Source organism: Stylophora pistillata, chromosome 2 (genome assembly GCF_964205215.1).
Source record: "Stylophora pistillata chromosome 2, jaStyPist1.2, whole genome shotgun sequence".
NCBI lineage: Eukaryota > Metazoa > Cnidaria > Anthozoa > Scleractinia > Pocilloporidae > Stylophora > Stylophora pistillata.
Window position 1 is genome coordinate 12,533,670 of NC_142520.1, and position 23,682 is coordinate 12,557,351.

General features: G+C 38.1%; 2 protein-coding genes across 3 annotated transcripts in view; one reads left to right on the forward strand and one right to left on the reverse strand.

Moving 5' to 3' along the window:
* LOC111346825 (uncharacterized) overlaps positions 1-23,682 on the reverse strand; it is a 551,029-nt gene that overhangs the window by 364,901 nt on the left and 162,446 nt on the right.
* Positions 33-23,541, forward strand: LOC111342143 (NPC intracellular cholesterol transporter 1). 2 transcript variants are annotated; one of them, XM_088748967.1, is made up of 17 exons: positions 33-267; positions 591-1,892; positions 5,167-5,423; positions 8,870-9,269; positions 11,163-11,460; positions 12,486-12,751; positions 13,238-13,327; positions 13,918-14,108; positions 14,419-14,645; positions 15,508-15,634; positions 16,734-16,798; positions 17,569-17,695; positions 18,334-18,407; positions 18,901-19,058; positions 19,654-19,767; positions 20,887-20,961; positions 22,875-23,541. In XM_088748967.1, the coding sequence occupies exons 1-17, from the start codon at positions 199-201 to the stop codon at positions 23,049-23,051; spliced, it is 4,017 nt and encodes a 1,338-aa protein (XP_088605093.1). In that variant the 5' UTR covers positions 33-198; the 3' UTR covers positions 23,052-23,541. The 2 variants fall into 2 exon arrangements, with proteins under 2 accessions (XP_088605093.1, XP_088605092.1); XM_088748966.1 differs by having other exon boundaries at positions 34-267; positions 23,107-23,541.

Genomic DNA, 23,682 nt, shown 5'->3' on the forward strand with positions numbered 1-23,682 from the left:
GCGAAGAGAATCCTCATGATTGATCAACGTAACATCCTTAAGGATGGTTTACTTCACTGATGCTGGTTTTTCGACCGCATTTGACCCAAGAATACTGATGTAGCTCTTTAGGAGTTGTCGCCGATAAAACGAGAAAACAACGGAGAAATATATCTCTATTACCCAGACTCGTCAAATTTTGAGTAAAACTGCTTTAAAATGGTCAGAACGGGGACATATGTTTGTTCGAACATGCTGTTCTTATTATTCACGGTGTACACAGTTCAGGTAAGCCTCGATTTTTGTGAACGGTCTTGCATAACGTAACGCTTAAAGCAACCAAGATTTTGCTTAAACGACATTTCGGTTTCATTTCTATCACCAGGTATTGTTAATATTATCACTGGAACGTTAAATTGTTCTGTTCTAGAACCGCGATTGATGGGGCGAAGGACTTTCGTAATAATATGTTGGAGGCGTATGCTGGTAAAATAATTTGTGTCAGAAATTTATCAGAGCTTCTATAAACTACAAACTAACTTTGGTTTACTAGCTGAGCAATACTTAAGATATTTATGGCGTTTTCTTCAGCTTTTTTGGTTTTCTTTCAGGTAAATGGTGACATAGTAAAGAATCACACTAAGGGTTATTGTGTATGGTACGATCAATGTACAACTGGAGCCAAGGCGAAGAACTGTCTTTACAATGGACCGGCCAAGAATTTGACCAATCCCGAGGGTGTGCAGATATTGAACAGTTTATGCCCAGAATTGAAGGGTCAGCCTACTTGTTGTTCAACTAAACAACTGCAAGCGTTGGATAAGAGTTTGCAAACAATGATCCAACTTACAAGCCGATGTCCCGCCTGTTGGAACAACATGAGAAGGCTATACTGTCAGCTGACCTGCAGTCAGGATCAATCGCTTTTTATGGATCCAACTCTGGTGTTCCCATTCACACCATCACCTTCTATGAAACAATATGTCTTAGCAGTTGATTATTTTGTTTCACCTCAATTCAAACAAGGCCTGTTTGACTCCTGCAAAGACGTCACTTTTCCCGGCAACAATGAGAAGGTTTTGAGTCTTATGTGTGGCACTACCGCAGAGCGGTGCACTCCAGATAAACTTCTCGCATACATGGGAAACACAGGGAATGGATTTGCACCATTCACCATCGATTTTCCTGACACACTGATTGCAAACGTTTCATGGATGAACCAAACTGTTTTTAAGTGTAACCAGCCATTTGTGGACCCTCAAACAAACAGGACAGCAAGCCTTTGTAGCTGCCAAGATTGTCAGCCCTCTTGCCCTGTGCACCCCACCATACCACCGAAAGTACCCCCTACCAAGATTCTTGGATTGGATCTTCTCTCCTTTAGCCTTCTCATGGTCTATTGTTTCTTGGTGATATGCCTAATAGTTAGCTTGGTATTCAAGTGTATGAGAAGAAATGATTATGCCACTGTGCCTGACCATCCTCAACAGTACAACGGCACTTACCCTACAATATTAGGCTCCTTACCACAAACAGGGGATTCTCGACCTAGTTGTTGTGAGCAGCTGGGTAGCAAATTAGAGTCATTTTTGATGCGGTGGTTCACAAAATGGGGTGTATGGTGTAGCTCCCACCCATTCTCTGTCATGGTGGGATGTCTTCTTGTCGTTGGAAGTCTTGCTAGTGGACTTGTTCGTTTCTCTGTCACTACCGATCCTGTAGAATTGTGGTCTGCTCCAGACAGTACAGCGCGTAAAGAGAAAGACCTTTTTGATTCCAAGTTTAAGCCTTTCTATCGCACTGAGCAGCTTATTATCCACTCGTCCTATCCAGTCCCCACTGGCTATCATCGCTATGGAGATGAAAAATGGATTCCCTTTGGACCAATCTTTCACCTAGATTTGTTAAATCAGGTAACCTTAGAAATTTGAGTTGTTGTGCTGTAAGAATTCTTTTTACTGTATCCCGATACAGTTTACCTTGAAAAGGAAAAATAGGGACATTGGCTCCCTAAAATGACTTCACCTTTTAACCTCCATGAGTGACGAAAACTGATTTTCTCCATACAAGATGAGTGTAATATTAAGCAAACAAGTGACAAGAGTAAATCAATTGGAGAATTGTTGGTAGATCCAAGACAAAGTCATCTAAAGAAAAGCCCTGTTCAAAGGGTGGCCATAGTTTCAACTATCATGCTTGTATGAACACAAACTCTCATGCACTATCACCAACCATCATTTAGTTTGGACATGTTCAAATTCAACATGATAGTTCAAAATTTTTTTTCAGTCAGCAGTTTTGCCAAATAGTGAAATAACTAAAGTCACCATCAATAGGTTTCAGAATTTTCAACTCGCAACTTCTTGACCAAAATTCTAAATGCCATGGAAATTGCTGACCTCAGGTTGTGCGATATTCATGTACAATTGCATAATCTCGTTGCATGATTTTGTCAACCACTGCAGTAACAATTATCATGAGCTGTTTGAATGCAAACATGATTGTCAGTGATAGTGAATGAAAGTTTAAACTATCATCAACAATTATCAACAACATTTATCATGGCCACTGACCCCAAAGAGTGATTAGCATCTAATTTCACCTTGCAATATCAGTCCTGAATCACACATGAAGGTTGTGAGAGTAGAGTAATTAATCACCAACTAAAGAAGCTCTTGATTGTCAAACAAATTCTCCTTGTCTGCACCCAAGGAAATGTTTAGAGAATGGTATGGAGAATATGCATACTGATGTCAGGGTGGAAAGGGTTAGGGAGAAAGAATTCTTGGTCACTCTAAGAGTTGAAGGATGAAGAAGACATATTTCAGTTTTATTTGTGTTTGTATTTGCAATATTTATACAGGCTGACCCCGTTCAGCTTTAAAGTTGAATTAAGAAGGCTCAAAAGGATTTTCCACAAGTAATGGCAAGTGCCAAATTTTAAAAGATATCAGGACTGTCACACTTATCATCAGGGTAATGTTTTGACATCTGTATAAAACTATTTGAGTACAATTATTTAAAGGTGTTTGTTAGGCCTTATCTGTTGTTGTGGCAATAGAACTGCAGGACCTAAAGATCCTCTCAAGACTCAGTTTTTGAAAGATATCTCAAAAACCAAGTCGGTTACCCAGGTTTTTTTTTTTTTCGAATTTCTTAAACATCATCCCATTGTGTATCTGTACACAATATTAAAAATACTGTCTAGTAGAACTCGATGTATTTAGGAAAATGCTGTTACAAAATTTTCACTGGAGAATTTTTTTTTAATTTTCTTCGCAAGCAGGTAATGATGAATTTTATTTGTACACAGAAAATCCATGACAACTTCAGTGCAGTTTAAGTGCGTACCCACATTTTGTGGGTTGATTTAGTATTCATATATGCATTCTATTGTTTTTCTAATTGAATATTCATTATTCAACGCACGAACAATTTCCGAAAATGTAACTAGCTTGCACAATCGCAAGCACTTTGATGTTAGGTGCAATATATTTCTTTTGTTTCCAGTTTCATGTTCGAATGATGTTTTGACACACTACTGTTTCATTAAAATTAACTTTATAATTAAATGTATGAGTATTCTGGAGACAATTCCCCTGGAGAATTCGATTTATGGTGAAAAGTTGATTTTTTTAAGTTGGTGCCAATGCCAGTACTCATAGAGGCTGTCAATGTTGAGTTTCTTGCACAGAGATTGTAGTGAATCATCTGCCGGCTTAAGGACCATGCTTGTTGAAAGATGAGACTTTCCATCCATTGTCTGGCTGATGTCTTGTCATTGTTCCAAGAAGATGCCTTGATCAAAGGTCTCATTTAGCAATTCACATTTACCGTGATTGACTGATATAATTGTTTGTGTGCAATTTGAAGTGGAGGAGTGAAAAGAATTTGGAGGGGAAAGAATTTGCTTTGACATCTTCAAGATCGTCATGAGCATCAAACTTAGCAGAAAAGAGAGTTTCAAAGACATCACTCAATTTGTTCGTCACAGATTTCATGAATTTCTAGTTTTCGAGGTACTTGAGGTATGAAAAAGCCTTGGCTTCATTTTTCTTTTTCTCTCTTTGCTACTGTCATAACTGTGAACCTTCATTATTCTGTTTTAAATGGAAAACAAAACAAGTTTTGCAATCCTTTCTTAACAAATGTGAGTTTACTTTCTCTTCCTAGTTGCAAGTTTCAGTTTATCGAAGAAATATCAACAATCTTTCTCACAAGTAAATGTTTAGGATGAATATTGTATTTCAATTATACCATCTGGTTGAATTAGAATTGAAGCCTCATCCACATTTTTTCCTATTTCTTGTTTCCTTGAAAATTGTTAAGCTTTATTTTTATGGCAACATTTATACTTCTCCATTTCCTTCACAATAAAACTGTCAATATTTACAATCCTAGATCCAACAATGATTTCATTATCCCTTTCATTTTCTAGTGAGTTGTTTAGGAAAGTTCTCGGTAATTTCATTTTCTTAGGAGTCAAACTCATTGAGAAACAAATTGCAGCACTCAGAGGTATCCACTTCAATTTTTTGCAGAACAAACTAGAACTTATCAGGTGCACTTGTCATGACTTTGCTGATGCAATGTTAACTTCACCATTCTCCTGTAGCTCTATTAATAATTTTTTTTTTTTTTTTTACCAATTTTGGTAAGAGTCCTGTCATCCAAACATTTTCCTACTTGCTTTCAATAAGTAAACTTTCTACTTTTGTTTCTCAAACAACCACTTCCCCTGGAAACAGCAGAGGTACCAGGCAATTTTGAAATGCTTGTGACACCCATGTTTGTTTACAACTTGCCCGCAGATATGATCGCGTGCACCATTACTTATTTCTCTCATGAGTAATTTGCTTGTATGTATCTTGGAATTAATTCTCTGCGTGGTCAAAAAATCCTTTTGAGCCTCCTTAAATGCGGGCCTGCATAAACCATTACAAGGTCAGACTGTAACACTGCAAGCTACACTACATATGTTTCCTATTTGCAAGAAGTGTGTGGTATCTTCAAGTTCCTCTGCTAGTACAGAAAAGATGCAGCAAAAAGGGCCCATAGTGTATCGTCTTTATCTAGGAAAACTAGAATTTCTCACCGTCTGCAGATGTCGTAGCAAAGGCAGCAGATTGTTCTCAGCACCTAATGCCATCCTTTTAATAACAAACATTCTAACATTTTTAATTTCAGGCATTAGACCTTCAGAATGAAATCACCAACATGAAAGTTCCCTATGAAGACACAAACATCACGTTGCAAGATATCTGCTTTCAGCCGTTGGCCCCTCAAATCCAAGTTTGTACCATTCAAAGTGTCTTTCAATACTTTCAAAACAGCAAAACCAAGCTGAACAAGTGCTTAACCAGTATGGGTTATAACTGTAGTACACCAAATGTTTCAGACTTCAGGGCAGCTGATTTCCATGATCATATAATAATTTGTACAAGGTAAGTTGTAACTACTCTTGAAGAATGCAGTGTTATGTCAGTTTCAGCAAGACTAAAACCTGAAACCAAGCGCGAGGGCCATACCGGGAGAATATCAACCTGAGGTCTTGACATTATGGCCCGTCCTTACAAAAAAGACAGAGGGCCGATATTCTTCCACTACGGTCCCGAGCAAGCTTGGTTAATAAGAGATTTATTATACAACTGAAGTTCAAAGGGACACAAGTGCAGTATCATTCGGGACGGTGCCCGGTCCAATACTGAGAGAATATTGACCGGCAATAGAGCATTTTGATTGGTTGATTTTAGTTATTGGCCCTCTGACTGCCCAAGTCGTGTAATAAAGCTGTTTCACAAATACAATATCAAAGGTTGTCCTTAAAAAAATATAATTGGTGTATCATTTGAAATGAGTTGGTGGTTGAACTGAACCATACTTACCTACTGCTGGAGCAAGCATAATGTTTTACTTTGTGACACCTCTGCTTGCTCTCTTTTAAGGAGGCTCTTTAGAGGTGTGTTCGATCAAAACTCTTTAAATTACCCAGCATAAATTGGTTCATCAGCTCTTTTGCCTACTGCCTTTAAATGACAACCCTAGATTGTTACCAACCCCAGAGATGTTTGAAAGAACACTGCCAAACATTTATGTAAAATTCTCTCTTCTACCCCACTGGCTTTATTTCTCACTCTCCCCTCCCCCTTACATACTTTTTGTTAAATACAGTATTCTTCCCACACACCAGTTTGTCAGTTTCATGTCAACATGTGTCAGGAGGGAGGCTATGGCTCCTATGCTGTGGTAACCCTTCTTACGGCAAAAAGGAATACCACCTTCCTCTTGCTATTTGAAGTACATGTCTTAGTATTATTTGTGACCGAGCACAGGATTTCGTACACTAACGCTTTACCGTTTAACAAATCAATCCGTTTACTATCCATTTACTATCCGTTTAAAACGGATCATTAAAGCGTTTAAACACTTTCTTCATCCGTTTAAATGCTTTGCTCATCCATTTAATGTTTTCGACAAAACGTTTAAACGGTTAACCTATCCGTTTAAAATAAAATACATCCGTTTAACGGTTACTTGCATCCGTTTAACGAGGAGAGCGAGATTTGTTTTCATGATTATGCAAATTTATTTCGATTGACGTGTACGGCAAAATTTACAAAATCCGTGGCTATCGAGTTTCTCATCTTTTATTTCCATCGATTGAAAGGAAACGGAAATTGCTTTATAAAAGCTGTAATTACACATTACTTTACGAAATCGAATGCAAGATGAAACACGAGCGAAAGAAAGTTGAGTTTTGTTACATGCGTATGCAAAATTGTTTCGATTAACCGACGGTGAAATCTACAAAATCAGCGGCATTTCTTAATGTTTTCACTTGATAGCGCGTTTTCATTTCAGTCAATACGTAGAAGAAACAATGTAGGAACATGAAAAGAAAAAACGACTTTGCTTCTCAACTCTATTTTCTTTCTATCGAGAATGTTCAGTCCACATGGTATGATTGACAGATTGCTTCCTCTGCTTATACAAATTTTCAAACACATTGTGAGCTCTCCAGGGCGAGACTCGCTCTCGGCTCGCTTCACTTGCCAGTGGATAGCTTAATTGCAGGCTAGTAATTTCATTTTACTTAGTTTTCTATCGTTGTTGGTCGAATATTATTAGTATGAAACGTCAGTGTTCCGCATGAACAATTCGTATAATTGTTCGCAACGGTTTCTGATCGATATGTGCATGACTTTCCGCCGTTCTTTAGCCCTCCTCATTCGTTCAAGGTTTTTGTCCATCTGTTTAACATTTTGAGCTATCCATAAAAATAATATTTATAGATGCTGTTCAACCGTTTAATGTTTTAAGCCATCCGTTTATTTTTTTTCTCGGCCGTTTAACGGTTTACAGAATCCGTTTTTGGACTTTGCTCTACCGTTTAACGCTTTGGACTGTTCGTTTAAACGGACATGCAAACCGTTTAAACACTCTTACTACTCGTTTACTATCTGTTTACAAACCGTTTATTTTTACCCGTTTAACGGAAAAGCGTTAGTGTACGAAATCCTGTGCCCAGTCACATTTTGTCTTACATTGTACTCGCCTCTGATGTGGTCTTTATTTTATTAGTATACATGGTTATTATGCAGTTGAATGGTCTTTTTCTTGCTTGTTGATTGGCTAGCTTGGAAGTATTAATTCTTTCACTCCTATGAGTGACCAACACAGAATTTCTCCTCACTTTATTAATACAATATCTGGTTTATAAATTCTCCATACAATATCACCCCTGAATCAAACATTTTAAAAGTGATGAGAAGAGAAGAAATGATTAACAATTAGAAAAATCTTGATTGCTTTGCTCTTTTCCATGTTAGCACGTTAAGAAAATGCATACTGATACAAGGGGTATATATCAAGGGTTAAATATTTTACAGACTGATTCAAACTATTTTCTGGGTTTCTGTGTGGAATATACATGTGCTTTTTAAACAATTTAATTACACGACTCGGGCAGTCAGAGGGCCAATAACTAAAATTAACCAAATAAAATGCTCTATTGCCAGTCAATATTCTCTCAGTCTTGGACTGGGCACTGTCCCGAATGGTCCCGAATGATACTGCACTTGTGTCCCTTTGAACTTCAGTCATATAGTAAATCTGTTATTAACCAAGCTTGCTCAGGACCGTACTGGAAGAATATCGGCCCTCGGTCTTTTTTGTACAGACCGAGCGCAGCTCGGTCCATACTGTCAAGACCTCAGGCCAATATACTCCCAGTACGGCCCTTGCGCTTGGTTAATAAGATATATATTGACCTCAGTGTTGGTGAAAATGGTGCATATTTACCTTGCCATTTTGCTGCTCAGTAAATAACCACTATTCATCTGCACTTGCATGAGTGATTGTTTAAAAAGTGACCACATCAGACCCTCCTCGAGGTGCTATTGCAGGCTAACTCAACCTTTTCAAAATACTTGTATTTTCTCATATCTGAAAGATTATTGTTTACTTAACCTACTTTCAAAATTCAATGTTGTAAAACACGTTGTTTTTGAAAAAGAACCCATTTGTATTTTTGTTTCAAAGGAAGAATCTTGGGGTTTTGAGTAACATTGAATTGGCTCAGATGTAGGGAAGTTTTTCTCCAAAATGGCCTTGTGGACAAACCCCTTATTTCCTTGAAATTGCACAAAATTGATTTTGTGACACCTAGCAAAATAGTTTTTTCCAGAGTATATATAGAATCAAATATCATTTGAGAAAATTTGAAGTCATATTACAACAAATCTGTCATGAGATACTTTTCTTATTCTCAAAATTGTTGAAAGTTCACCAAATTAGCCTCCTGTTGCCACCTTAAATTGCTGTTCTTTGCATTGATCATAATGAACAACCACAAACTAATTCTTACGTTACCAACATTTACCTTTTTTAGATCACCAACATCTGAAAACGAACCGAGGTTGAAGGAACCATGCCTGGGTGCATATGGTGGACCTGTGAACCCCAACATTGCATTAGGAGGCTTCCATGATGATGCTTATGAAAATGCTTCAGCCTTGATCATAACCTTTGTTGTCAACAACTACAAGGACAAGAGCAAGCTATCCAAAGCATTGGCCTGGGAAAAGCATTTCTTAGAGTTCATGCACAATTACACACAAAACAGCTCTAATGAAAATCTCACTATAAGTTACTCTGCTGAGCGTGCCATTCAAGATGAGCTAGACCGTGAGAGTGACACGGATATTTTTACCATTCTGGCTAGCTACTTGATCATGTTTGCATACATCACCATAGCTCTAGGACAGTTCAAGAGTTGTGACAGAATTTTGGTAAGCTGATATTTTTCCAGTGTCTTAGACTAACTTTGTTGGATGTTTGAAAATACAAAATAGAACTTAATTACTAGCAAGATCAGTCAAAAGTTTGTGTATTTGTCAATACATACATACAAATTATGTTGTTAATTAAGACATTAATATTTTTTTACTGTGGTTTCAATTTTTGTGGCTACTGCCTCTCATAGGAGGCAAAGCCACACATGTTGTCAACAAGAGTGAGTGAGTGTAACTTATCACAGAATTCTTATCTTGACTCAATCTTGACCAGATATTTCCTGATGCTACTTATTGTTGGTTTTTTCAGATTATTCTAGTAGTTTGACATTCGCACTCAACACAGTTTTGAGTTCTCTCCTTTTGTGACTGCTGGCTTATAGCCACCAGCACATTTTTTTTCCATGGTGAGTTTAATTTTTTTGAGTCTTAAGAGCATGTCTCTATAATTTCCAACCACTCGAAATTGGGTCAAAAATAAATCTTGCCTTAAACTTTGCATGTGGATAAGGAAGCCATTGCCTATCATCGGAACAAAAGTGGTTTCCCTCAGATTTCAATAGTTTTTTATGTTTTAACAATTTTCCGCACGTAGGTTGAATCGTGAAATTGACACCATTTGTGTACACAAAATGAGCAATCTTTATTAGGATCTCACGCTGTCAAAAATGATTCAATACAAGAGATATTCTGGAATGCAAGAGTTTAATACATCAACTTTCCAAGTGTGATCACAAAGGTAGAGTATCTGGATAAATGTATACACTGTCGTTGCATCAAATATGCCACCACTCGACTAAGCCGAAAAGTGGTACTTTTTAAATTGCGATTTCCCCGTACTGGGACAAAACTAGATATCAGGAGTTACACATACTCAACAACCGTGCATGAGAGCACTATATTACGTAAAAATATCCATGGCTATTATCGCAGGAAAAAATAAAGTGAAGTAGAAATGTGGGATTTTCACATACCTGTATGGGGCTGCTTTCGGTAATTTGCATTCGTAATTATCCACAATGAATCACAAGAATTAATAATCGCAAATGAACAGCTCAGTGCACTAACTAATACTGTAGAATGTCTGTAAGTCAGGTTTTATTGTCCGAAGGTCCAAAGATTCCAAGGATTTCTTTCTGGGTTCGAGTCTGTAGGAATTTAGATCATTCATTCTGAGTGACGATTCAGCGGCACTGAGTATTTGTATACTAGCACTGTAATCCTGTCCATCTTCCAACTTTAAAGCCATGGTGAGAACAGTGTCCCCTAAAATACACAGCTCCATCCGAATTCAAGTTGTAGACTGTTCCAAGTTTGCCGGTCATTTGAAAGAAATTGGGTAACATTCACCGTGTCATTCTTTTCTTTCAAACCAATGTGCGCATGGATAGAGTTTAGAAGCTCTACTTCATCTTCGAATTCTTCCCATTCAACTTCCACTGCCTCCTCTTCTTCTGAAGGTGTTGAATATTTTCGAGTGGACGCCAGCCTAGAGAAGAAGCTTTCTATCTGGCTTTCTGTCTGACAGTGTATACATTTATCAAGATACTCTACCGTTGTCATCACACTTGGAAAGTTGATGTATTAAACTGTTGTATTTCAGAATATCTCGCGTATTGAATCATTTTTGACTGCGTGAGATCCTAATAAAGATTGCTCATTTTGTGTACACAAATGATGTCAATTTCACGATTCGACCTATGTGCGGAGAATTGTTAAAAAATAAAAAACTTTTGAAATCTGAGGGAAACCACTTTTGCTCCAATGATAGACAATGGTTTCCTTATCCACATGCGAAGTTTAAGGCAAGATTTATTTTTGAACCAATTTCAAGAGGTCAGAAATTACGGAGACACGCTCTTAAATTTCACAATTTTTTCCTCTTCGTAGATTGACTCCAAATTTACCCTTGGATTTAGTGGTATCTTGGTAGTGTTATTCTCAGTTCTTTCTTCAATTGGCTTTTGGAGTTTTGTTGGTGAGCCTGCAACCCTCATTATCATTGAAGTGGTGCCGTTCCTTGTGTTAGCAGTGGGTGTGGACAACATCTTCATTCTTGTACAGGCATATCAGCGCCAGGAGCAGCATGCAGAAGGAGATGTGCCTCATAAAATTGGGCGTGTTTTGGGTGAAGTTGCGCCAAGTATGCTTTTGACCTCATTATCAGAGTCTGTTGCATTTGCAATAGGTGAGTATCAATTGTTGTCAATTCTCAATGACCTTGAGGTCAAACATGTTTATATTTTCAGCATTTACAGTATGTTTTGAAGATTTTTGTGTTGTAGTATACACTACTAATTGAGAGTTTTATCCAATTTTTTTTTTTCTAATGGCTTCTGATTGTGGCACTGATGGTTGTGGCTATAAAAGGGGGTGTACAGAGCTCAAGCAAGCAAGTGAAATCTGAAATTGTTATCAGTTAGTGGCGGTGCTTTGTAAGCAGTTGTGGTCCATAGGTAGAGTGTAACTGGTATAAAGTGAAACTGCACCAGTGATGACACATGCCGTCATAGAAGCACAAGATCCTTACCATTTAATACAACTTAACATTAATTTTTGTACTGGTATTAACCTTTTACACCCTAACATCAGCATTTGTATTCTCCACACTGTTCTTTTCATATGCCCTGTGTTATCAACAAGGAGAACTTGTTTGGCAATCAGTAGCTTCTTAATTTGGTAATCATTTGCAGTATTCTCATGACCTTTACATTGGATTCAGGGATGACACTGTTAGGAAATATTAGAAACCAATGACTCTTCCTGGTTAAAGGGTTAACTTCTACTTGTACTGTACAGTTTTTGTGTGGCTTATATGAAATATAAACCATGCAATGTCATGATCCAAGGTATAATTTTATATTTATTCCTGGTTGGCTGGATTTGTCTGGATTTGGCTGGATTTTGGATTTGGATTTGGATTTGGTGAAGAGAGTGCTTGTGGCATGGATTACTATCGTCAAGGATAGGTTCTAGTATAATTATGCTCAGATAAGTTGCGACAGCTTCAAAACTTCGGGGTGCAGCCACTTTGTATTTATGTTGTGGAAGATTGTCTTTTTTATCTAGTTATTCATCTTTGTTGCTTAGATTTCACACGCCAGCTTTCCCACAGGCAGCTTGTCTTTGTAGTGTGAATTACAGCAAGGAGTTGTGCTCTGACAGGCCAACATTTCAGGGTCTGGTTAAGTTTGCTTTGAATTTTTTCCCCAGGCGCAATGTCAACTATGCCAGCAGTAAGGATATTCTCCCTGTACGCAGCAGCAGCCGTGTTCTTTGACTTCTTGCTCCAAGTTACAGCATTTGTGGCCCTGATGTCTCTAGATGCCAAACGCCAAGAAAACAACCGCTTGGATGTTTTGTGCTGCCTCAAGCTACCAAAAGATGGCAGTGAATCAGACCATATGATTTGTGTCTATACTTTCATGAAGAACTATTTTGCAGAAGGTTTACTTTCAGACTACTCAAGACCTACTGTGGTAAGGCTCTCAAAGTTTTTCAGTGCTAAGTGCAGGGTTTTTTGTTTGAAATTGGTGAAAGCTAATCCAGTGGGTCCCCTTCTTCAATTTAGGGGACCTTTTTTTTAAGAAACAGGGGCCAAGAAAGGAGCCAAGGCCCCAGTTGTTTGAAGGTTGGAAAACACTAGATACAACTGTTTACAACTGTCTACTAGATAAAACTGTATCCTGTGGAGAATGCTGTACGTTTTGTTATCACTTATCTGCCAGATAGCAATTATCTGTTGGACGGTGTTAATCACCCTTCATACAACTGGGCCTGGAAAGGAGGTGCCTTAAAATTTTTCCCAATCTCCTTGGTGTCTCACCAAAGGTGCATGTTTTTTCCTGTACTTTCTTTTCCTCTGTCAGTACCGTACCTATTGCGTCTGACTGATGCTTGCACCATGTCAATGTGACCTTCATGTTACACCATTTTTGTTTTGTTTTCATTATTTGTTTATTTAGATTGTCCTCTTCACTGGCCTTCTGTTTTCAAGCATTGCTACTATCCCTCACATACACATTGGCCTTGATCAAGAACTAGCACTGCCTAAGGTGATGAAAACTGATTGTATGTTTAATATGTGTTATTAACCAAGCGCGAGGGCCGTACTGAGAAAATATCGGCCTGAGGTCTTGACAGTACAGACCGAGTGCAGCGAGGTCCGTACAAAAAAGAGCGAGGGCCGATATTCTTCCAGTACGGTCCCGAGCAAGCTTGGTTAAGAAGAGATTTATTTTACGACTGAAGTTCAAAGGGACACAAGTGCGGTATCATTTGGGACCATTTTGGACAGTGCCCGGTCCAATACTGAGAGAATATTGACCGGCAATAGAGCATTTTGATTGGTTGATTTTAGTTATTAGCCCTCTGACTGCCCGAGTCGTGTAATAATATGGGTTAATGACCGAGAGTGAACTCAAGCTTCTTTGTTTGGGGACTGACTCAAATTGGAGATCTAACACAAAATTCTTGTAAATTATTTATGAGGAAATGTGCAGCAGCTAGGGGAGAGAATTAACAATCGGATCCTGGAAGTTGAAGGGTGAAAAGAAAATGTGTAGCTGCAGTGAGAGAGGAGAGTTTACATCAGATCTTGAAAGCTCAAGGGTTAACATGACTGTTTGTTTCTTTTCCTGCACAGGATTCCTACCTTCTGAACTGGTTCAGGGACATGAAACAATATCTACATGTTGGTCCACCTGTGTATTTTGTGGTGAATGGAGGCTATGATTATGAACATCCTTTAGGACAAAACAAGATATGTGGCTCAGCAGGCTGCGAGTCCTTTTCTTTAGTACAACAAATCTACAGTGCTTCACTGATACCTGAGGAGTAAGTTCCTTTAGATTTCTCATAGTCTGCCATTGGGTTGACCACAACCAGGATAGAGTTGAAATGGTGAACTGTGGGTTAGCTCCTTTGCAAATATGGGCACTGTTTACACATTTCTGTGGATTGTGTTCACCAATTATTGTAACTGTATGCATTTAACATTATGCTCACCTAATTGGCTTGCTTTCCAGGCCAGGACATCATCAGACTTAAATTTTTTTTTTTTTCCCTACAGATATGAATTTTCTGAGTTTCATAGTATATTCATAGAGGAATCAGTTGCAATACACTTTTTTTTTTATTCCACCAGATCCAAGATAGCTATGTCAGCATCTTCTTGGTTAGATGACTATTTTAGTTGGCTTGAACCTAGCAGGGAGAACTCATGTTGTCGTATAAAGTACAAAGTTAATGAGACGTGTTTCCATACAACATTAATGCCACATAACTCAACTAATACAACAACTCCAGCACCTGCTGTCATCTGCTACAATAAAACTACACCTGTGGTACCGTTTGTCTTCTGTAATGCAACAGGTGAGTGCTTACATTATTGCAGACATCTGGTTGGTTTGTTCAATTTAACACCTCCATATTAAAGTAAATGCACATTTGATCATATGTAAATGGGATTTGCGCACTACAAATATTAAACTATTATTATTATTATTATTATTATAATATTATTATTATTTTTATTATTATAAAGAACACCTGTATTCTCCTGGAAAGACTTGACACTACCAGTTTAAATGACATTCCTCACCCCATCCCAGCAAGGTTCAAATTCCCAGCCCCTGGGGCACTCCCTAGTGCAGATGTCAATTGCCCATGGGCTGTCAGAGGAGTGGGAAGGGCATGTTGAAGCTTTGAATTAATCAAACTAATGAGCAACCCATCCAGGAAAGAGTATTAATACCCTTAGTTACTTTATGCTGCAGAAACTGAGATAACCCAGGGCAGCATGGTATATTTGGCTAGAGTACAAACTTAACCTTTTTTTTACCTGTAAAAAAGCGTCAATGAGCTACAAATGACAGATTTTGTAACCAAGTGAGGCTTGGATGTTGTGTGTACATTAATGTGGCTCAGAGGAATGCTTACAACCTTGGACAAAAAAAATCAGTTTGCAAATATTATAAATATGCAGTACCAGTCTTTCTGAATGCAGGGCTCGACACTAACTTTTGAACTTACTGGACAAGTGGCTAGTGACATCTCAGTTGTTACAACATTTTGGATTTGTTTACTAGCCAAACTGGAAAATGGAAATTGAAAAACCAGTAGCCAAAACTGAATTTCTACCGGTCTGTGGCTAGTTGGCTGCCCGTTAGTGTCAAGCACTGTTATTGTCTTACCTTAGTGAAATTTCTTACTTCTGTTCCTCTTCTTTTTGTAGTTGATGATGATTTGTGCAAACCGTGCCTGAATTTAAGCCAGCAAGGTGAAAGACCGACCCCCATGCAGTTTGATAAGTTCCTGCCATTTTATCTCAAGGATAACCCAGAGACAAAATGCACTAAAGGGTGAGGAATTCAAGTTTAGTTTAAACCTTTCACTACCACGAGTGACCAAGACAGAATTTTTCCATACAATGCCAATACAATATCAAGACAGGTGATGAGAATATCAGTAAGGGGATTAATACAGTATTTGATCAGATATCAAATTCTCCTAAGTAACATCATAAGAATTGTAGAACAGACAGTAGAGAGAGTTACTAATGAGATCTAGGGAGGGAAAGGTTAAAAAGATGGGAAGATACCAAGGTTGCAATAGCAGCCACCGATTAGGCAATCTACTGTGTGTGGCGATCCTTTTTGAGGATAATTAATAATTTTATTTGATTGTCTCTGAACTGGAGAATATGTTGCACGCAATAGACAATCTTGCAAGATCAAGTGCCACAAAAATTTACTAACCCAAATCCAATGGAGGAACTCTGGGGGGGGGGGGGTAGGCAAGGTTTTGTGTTAAGGTTTTAGTTGTGTTAGTTCTCTTGGGCTTTATAACGTAATGAACATTTTAGTACACATCTGTCTGTTTAGTCAATTCAGTTTCCAAGCGGATTCTTTTATTAAGTTACAGAGCTCGCGTGTAACTGGTTATGTCATAAAAACGATAGAACGCAATTTGTCCGGGCTTAATAACATCATCAAGTTACTTGGAGTGTTGTGAGAACATGAGGAAAGCTTTTAAATCACTCGCCTTCGGCTCGTGATTTTGTAAGCTTTCCTCATGTTCTCTCAACGTTCCGTGTGGCTTTCTCACGTTACAGAGCCGAGGAGAATTATGTTCTATTGCTTATGTAAACTACACGTACACGTAGGGCACCCAATTAAGAAAAGTTACTGGCGTTTCCGACGCTGTTACTAATCTGTGAATTGAACACAAAATTTTACGAATTACTTCAGATCTGTAGCTCCTAACCAAACTTTTGGTCATTTTACAATGAAAAAAAAAAAAAAAAAAAAAAAAAAAGGAAGTTCTTTCTCACTTGAAATCATCTTTCCACGCAGTTAAGAACCCCCTTCCAGCCTAAAAAGAATTTTTACCCATAATCTGAAAGAGAATGACTGAAGATAAATTTTTACTCTATGTGCACCACTCTATTTCCCTCTCCAGGGGTCATGCGGCATATGGTGATGCTCTTCGGTTTGGTGACAAAAATGATAAGTACCCTATCAATGGTGAGTATGCGCTGTGTATGAATAATTTTATGTGTTGGGTCAGTGTTATGCCTTTCGTCAGAATAAAGGGATAAGTTTCTAAAGAAGCCGTGGTGCTGCGTCGGTGGGAGTCACAAAGTAATTTTTGGTTTTATCAACTGAGTTGATAATGTAATTTTGGCAGCGTAAAGAGTTTCAAAGCTGGCGATTCGAGCGTTAGCCCCTCGTCATCGCTCTCACTAAAAGCTATAGCCGGCTCGAAACGTCAGCTTTGAAACTCTTCCATCGGAATACCCTATTTCTTCCCCAAGTCTCTCTTTCGACGTACCGACTGGTAAATTTTTGGGAGGAGAGTTTTACCAAAACCCTGCAATAAAAATAATATACTGTACCTACACGATAATAAAAAGATAGAGGAATAGGTCCGAGAAAATTTCTGAGAGGAAATGAGGCTTGCGGGTGAATTTTGAGGAAATGACTATCACTAGTAACATACAACTCTGAAGTATTGCAAAAGTGAAAACTTCGACAGCTTGAAAGAAGTATCTAAATGGAGATGCTTTGTGAATGAGAAAAAATAGATTTATTGCAATGAGGAAAAAGCAACCACAACAACAAAAATGTTACATTTGACACTCGAACTTCAAAGAAAAGCACATGGTAAAAAATATACTATAAGTCCCTGCAACTTGGACCACAAAGCGTCCAAATTCGATTGTAGAAACAATTTAACTTTTTGTTTGGAAGAGTCAGTTATTGATATGTCCCTTCCTCATTTTTTTCTTTTCCAGCCTCTTACTTTATGTCCTATCACACAATCCTGAAAACGTCACCAGAATACACAGCAGCTTTGAAGAGCGCACGTGAAATTGGGAAGAACATCTCAAAGACACTTGGTGTGGAAGTGTTCCCATACAGGTAAGAAAATACATCAAGTACACAAGGATGGGCCCTCGATGAAATACCGCCCTCGGTTAATCGCCGCGGATGGGAGCAAAATTTAAAGAATAAAAATAAATGAACGCTGCTCTAAAACAGAAGCTTGTGGCGTCTATTCGGAGGGTTTTAGGAAATAAAAATCGAGGAATTGTATACTAATCCTTGACGCACCCTTTACAAACTAACAGAGAAGTGACATGGTATTGCTTTGCACATATCTACAAATGATGTACCGTAATTTGTAGACCATGTAAGCCGTTCTTGTTTAAATGCTACACCTGACGAAAACGCTGTTAATTAATAATTGGTGCCACTTTACGAGACCAAACAACATGAGCTTAGGATATAGCCCCATCTCCCGCATCCTCTCTGTACTGGCCAGCAGAGGACGTTTAAGAACTCAGCACGTCTCGCAAAGAGTATGGAGCATTGCTCCAATGTTGTGGTCTGTACTTGTTGTTCTTTGTGCAGGCCTCCATTTACACCAGCTTTAAAGCTGAAGTAGATAAGCCTGGCTTAATATCGCTGTCTTAAAACTGTTTATTTCCCGTAAATGTCATGTAATTCCTCTTTGTTTATTTCGGTTTTTTTTTTTTTTTTTTTTTTTTTCCTGATAGCGTATTCTACGTTTTCTACGAACAATACCTTACGGTTGTAAAGGAAACTTGGGAAAATCTTTTGTATTGTGCAGGTCAGTTTATTGAATTTCAGATCTGGGTAAGTCCTAAGTTGCTATTTTAAGGTAAATTTGATGTGATTTGAAATAAAACCACGAATTATACGATTGTTATTCCGGGAGGTTGTGAACTACAGATACCATTGGATGATTATAATGACTCTACAAGACACTTGATGCCGTGAAATTTTGATATCCTGAAAGAACGGTTTTTTGATTGAGTGACGTCAATCCAAAACCAAAGTACTTACAACGACCAATGAGAAGAAAGGAAAATACCGGTAAGAGCCAATGAGAACTCAATGTAAAACCAACCAAACTTCCTAAAGCGCGGGAAAACGCGGTCGACCAACTTGTGATTGGTTTTAGTTGCATCTGATTGGTTCAGAGTGGTACGAGTTTTCTGGACCAATCACAGTAAAGCAAAAGCAAAGCAATCTCGGATTTCTTTCAACTCTTATTAAAAATGGTTTTTTGTCCTTTTTTTTTTGTTTGTTTCTTTTTTCAGCTGCCATCTTTGTTGTGACCTTCCTTCTCTTAGGATTTAATCTGGGTATAGCGATCATAGTGACCTTTACGGTGGCTCTCATCATTGTAAATTTGATGGGTCTGATGTACATTTGGAACATTTCACTAAACGCCGTCTCACTTGTAAACCTTGTTATGGTATGTATAAATAGCTGAGGGTTTTAAAAACTAGCAAGGTTAATGTTTGAATACAGGTTAAACTCAAAGCATACGCAACTGAGTCAGTGTCAGGCAGTTGCGTGCCAATTTCCCGCACTAAGAAAAGGAAAATTGTCAGAAACAACTGCTTTCAAGCAAAATTTACGAATTTAAATTGAAACATTCATAGAAACCTTTGAAAGCAAAGAAAAGAAATGAAAAGTTGAATTGAGGCTTTTCGAACGCAAAGTTTATAATTTAATTAACCGTTTAGATTTTGGCTTTGATCACAAATTTTATACGAATTCTATTACAATTGCCTACTGATTTTTGCAAAAAGCATAGTACCTTTGATGTTATGAGGCATTATTACGAATATGCCTATTGAGGTGCTACTCGCACTTTGCATTTCAAAAGTGAAGTTCGTTGCAATGATAAAACCCAAAAATAAAAATAAAAAAATTTGATCAAAAACGATCTCAGTTCCAACTGGTTTTGTTTCGACGAAGTGTGTTCTGACATAATTATACTGTTTGATAATTCATTGTCTTTTACTAGCTATTTTATGACCAAGATAATTTTGTTCTCCTCATAGGCGGTTGGTATATCAGTAGAGTTTTGCTCGCATATTGCGCGAGCGTTCACCGTCAATTCTCAGCCCTCAAGGGTAGAAAGAGCTAAGGAAGCTGTAGCAAAAATGGGCAGCTCAGTAAGTTTCATATTATGGTGTGCATAACTTTCAATATCTGCATTTATTCCCCCTTAAACAAACAGCATGCAAATTTTGCAGGTACAATACAATACAATACAATGTTCTTTATTTCGAGAGGGTAGGTACATGATTAACCCAGTAAAGAGTTTTCTAACACATGGCCCTCTAATAAATCCACCCAACCCACCCCAGGGGAGGACATCCATCACACAGTAATCTCGTGTGTGGGAAATTAACGTCTCCTACCCCAACCATGGAGGAGACGGGACCTCCATTTATTCGTCCCTATCCGAGAAGACTAGAATATCTAACCATTTCTTGATGTTATAGAAAGGCAGCAAATTCTTCTCAATTATGTTAAGTGTTGGTGTTGGTCCGGCCGGGGCTCGAACCTCGACCTCCCGCACAACAGTCCAGCGCTCTATCCATTGAGCTAACCGGGAGGTAGCTTTGTAGCTGTAGAATGCAGCTTGCAGCAATAACATTCTTTTCTTCTTCTGCACGGCTCAGTTTCCTGTTGAGCAAACTCTGTGTTCTTTAGATTATTGCCTAGTATTTCTTAATTTTTTTAAAAATTTGTTGCAGTCCATCAGTATCCATTTGCGTGCAATAGACACTTTGTATGGAATGCAGTTCGTTGCTAAACATTGGGTGGCTGTCTTTACCGCTCTCAAATGAAGAAAAGTGATCTGTGCCAAAAATTTATCACATTTCTTGATTTGTAGCAGTCCATTTTCATCCATTTGCGTACAATATTCACACTGTAAATTGGAGAAAGTTTGTTGCTAAATATAGGATAATTGTCTTAGACGCTAAAAATTTGAGGCGTCCAGCAAAAGCGCGGGAAAGTTTTGGCCGACCAAGTCACAGTTGGGTTGCGCTTAGCTTCCGATTGGCTGAGAGGGTTTGGCGAGTTTTCTAGACCAATCACAGGGCGTAGTTAAGAAAGAGAAGTGCAGACCTGGATTCCTCTCGACAGTCTGTTTTAACTTTCTGGGTGCCAGCCTTTGTGACCAGGCCTGAAAGACTTGACGGCTTGCATTGAATTTGTTTTTGTATATTGAGATGTAATTGAAGCAAACAATCTACTCTTTTTTTTCTTTTTTTTTTGTATAGGTTTTGAGTGGAATTACATTAACAAAGTTTTCTGGGATCTTAGTACTTTACTTCTCCAAGTCTCAAATATTTCAGGTAAGCACTTTTCCAAACTCGCCAAAAAAAAACCTCTTTCGATGTCTCTCTTGTGAATGACATGCAATAAGCTCTTGCCTACGTGTCTAATGCTTCTACTTTTAACGAAGGTTAAGTGCGAAGCCCAGATAAAACACGTTTTCACCGTTAAGTTTTGCGCTGCTCCTCGTTTTGAAAGTGAGGATGCTCTAACGCTACTGAGGAGTAAAATAAAATACAGTCTTCCTAAATAATAAAAATACAGTCTTACTAAATGGCGACTAAAAGTTAAACTGCTGAGGATTAAACAAGAACTTTTAGAGCGGCATTAAAACTACTCTACTACTTTTTCAATCAGCTGTTAACTGAATCTTCTTGTTTTTTTTTCTTTTTTCTTTTTTTTTTTTTTTTTTTCTTTCTTTCTTTTTTTTTTGTTTTTTTGTTTTTCCGACATCAAAGCTTGGGATAGGGGTACCTTTTCTATCCTAGCAAGAGGCTCATGCATAAAACAATAAACTGAGTTACTAATGTAAATTGCCCACCGCAAAGAGCTTCTAAGCCAGCGTTTCAAGCGTTAGCCCTTCGTCATTCGCTCTGGCAAAGGGCAAAGGCCTCGATACGTCAGCCTAGAAACTTTACGGTGGCCAATTTACTCAGTCATCTCAGTTGAAGAAACCAAATTATCTTGTAATACCCTGATGCAGTGCCTCAGTTTTTTCTTGTATAAAGCGCTTAAAAATAGATTTTAAAAGATCGCCCAGAGAAAACAAAACCAAAAGGCGAAAAAGAAAAAACACCAACAATAATTGAAAAAGTAAAAACAAAAACATCAACTGATTGAACTTAATAATGACTAAATAAAATGATTAAATATTTAGAACATTAAAAATTTTGATATTCCTTTCAGAGGCTTCACTTATTGAAAGCAGTAGAAACAATGATAAACCCCTCGCCCTCATTAAATAGTCGGGAACATATAATCTTCATAAAGCGTATCACTTTATATTCATAACCTCCACTGGTGGGACGCAAGCTAGTTGACTGTTTACAAGGGCGTAGTTAAGACGTAATACACAACACCGCAGAGAAACAAATCCATTTGGTTGGTCAGAACTGGACTTCAAAATTCCAGCTCGACGCCCTTACGACTGGACCTTACACTCTCTCCTTACTTTAAATGATGATAAATTTATGATAACTAATCTTTTTTCCACCTTCGCAAACGGTTCTAGTACTTAAATAAATACCGTTCCAAGTAAGTATTGGTAGATTTTTAAAACATTCTGAAATCACCGATAATGTGACACTGAAATCCTCTCGAGAGTCAGTTGTTTAATTCGCAGCTGGCTTTAAGCTAGAAAGAGACAAAGTGAACTCGGCTTCTTCCGATGATTGCTCAAATTACACGACTGTATGATATTGCACGAATGTGCAAACATAGGAGTAAATGATTTGTGATCAAAACTATGATAAGTAAAGGAGCATTGAACAAGATTCAAACTCGTATTCCTCTAGTTTTCGATAAGATTTATTACGTGTATTCTTTACGTTTGAAAATCTCAAGTTTCACTGCTACGTATTAACTTGGTTGAGGATTATTCTCTAATCAAATAATGTGTGAAAACATGTGCAAGAGTTAGTGTCGACTTACCGTACTTGCAACATCTGTATTTCTTCTTCCTGCATCTGTTAAAAGAGCTAGCTAAGATCTACTTCGTTCCTGTCCATACTTATACATTGCCAATATCCATACGTTTGCTTGCGCTAATCTTCGTAACAATATTTGACGTGTAATATGCAATATTGACATTGTCTCCTATCTGTGCATAACCTCGATGTGACCTCGCGAAATGTCTCAATCGTGAACCGTGCAATTAAATGTTGAATCCAAATTAAATCAGTTTTCCTTTTTATTTACTTATTTTTTTTTTCAGGTTTTCTACTTCCGTATGTATGTTGGCATTGTAATACTGGGTGCTCTGCACGGGCTGTTCTTCCTTCCTGTTTTGTTAAGTTACGTTGGCCCAGCTCCCAGAAAAGTTCCTCCCACAACGACTTCGTCCGATCACACCTCGGCCGTTTCCGAGCGCACGCCGCTAATTAAGGCGTAACTAAGCGCTAGTGTAAAATAAATTCTAACGGTAACTTTAACCTCTCTCCGCTCAGGTATTCTACTTTCGCATGTATCTCGGCGTTGTTTTGATCGGCGCGCTACATGGCCTCGTATTTCTTCCTGTGTTTCTGAGTTACGTGGGCCCGATGTCTTCGAAGTCAGTGATGGTGTTGGAATGCGAGTCGTCGTTAAGGCCTCATTTCTTAGAGGGCACAGCGGATGATGAGAGGAAACCTTTACTCTACTCTGATCGCGGTACAATCCAGTGATCTTGGACTGCTAAATTTGCAATTTTCATTGCACTTGATATTTTTGTCTTCATATGGCATATCCTAAACCCCATTATAATAACGCAAAATTAATTTAAGAATAAGAAAAAATGGCAAATTAACAGTGATCCGAAAGCCTTGAAGCTTTTGAAAGCTGTTTTATGCGAGTGCTGTTTTTTGCACTTGATGGGAAAACTGAATAAAGTTCGTAGCCTTTTACATCTTGCTGTTTCTGTTTCCATGAACTAACTTCAAAGATGTTCGCACTCAAGGAAAGGAACAAATCTTTTGGCGCAGTTCGCCTACTTTCCTTTTGTCCACTGGTGTCATTTGTAAAAATCAGCATATACCATTTTTTAA

Excerpts from the sequence above, each read along its gene's own strand:
- LOC111342143 (XM_088748966.1), top strand. The coding sequence starts at position 199 with ATGGTCAGAACGGGGACATATGTTTGTTCGAACATGCTGTTCTTATTA. Across the intron at positions 268-590 it reads TCACGGTGTACACAGTTCAG|GTAAATGGTGACATAGTAAA; the intron begins GTAAGCCTCGAT and ends GTTTTCTTTCAG. Across the intron at positions 17,696-18,333 it reads GTGGAAGTGTTCCCATACAG|CGTATTCTACGTTTTCTACG; the intron begins GTAAGAAAATAC and ends TTTTCCTGATAG.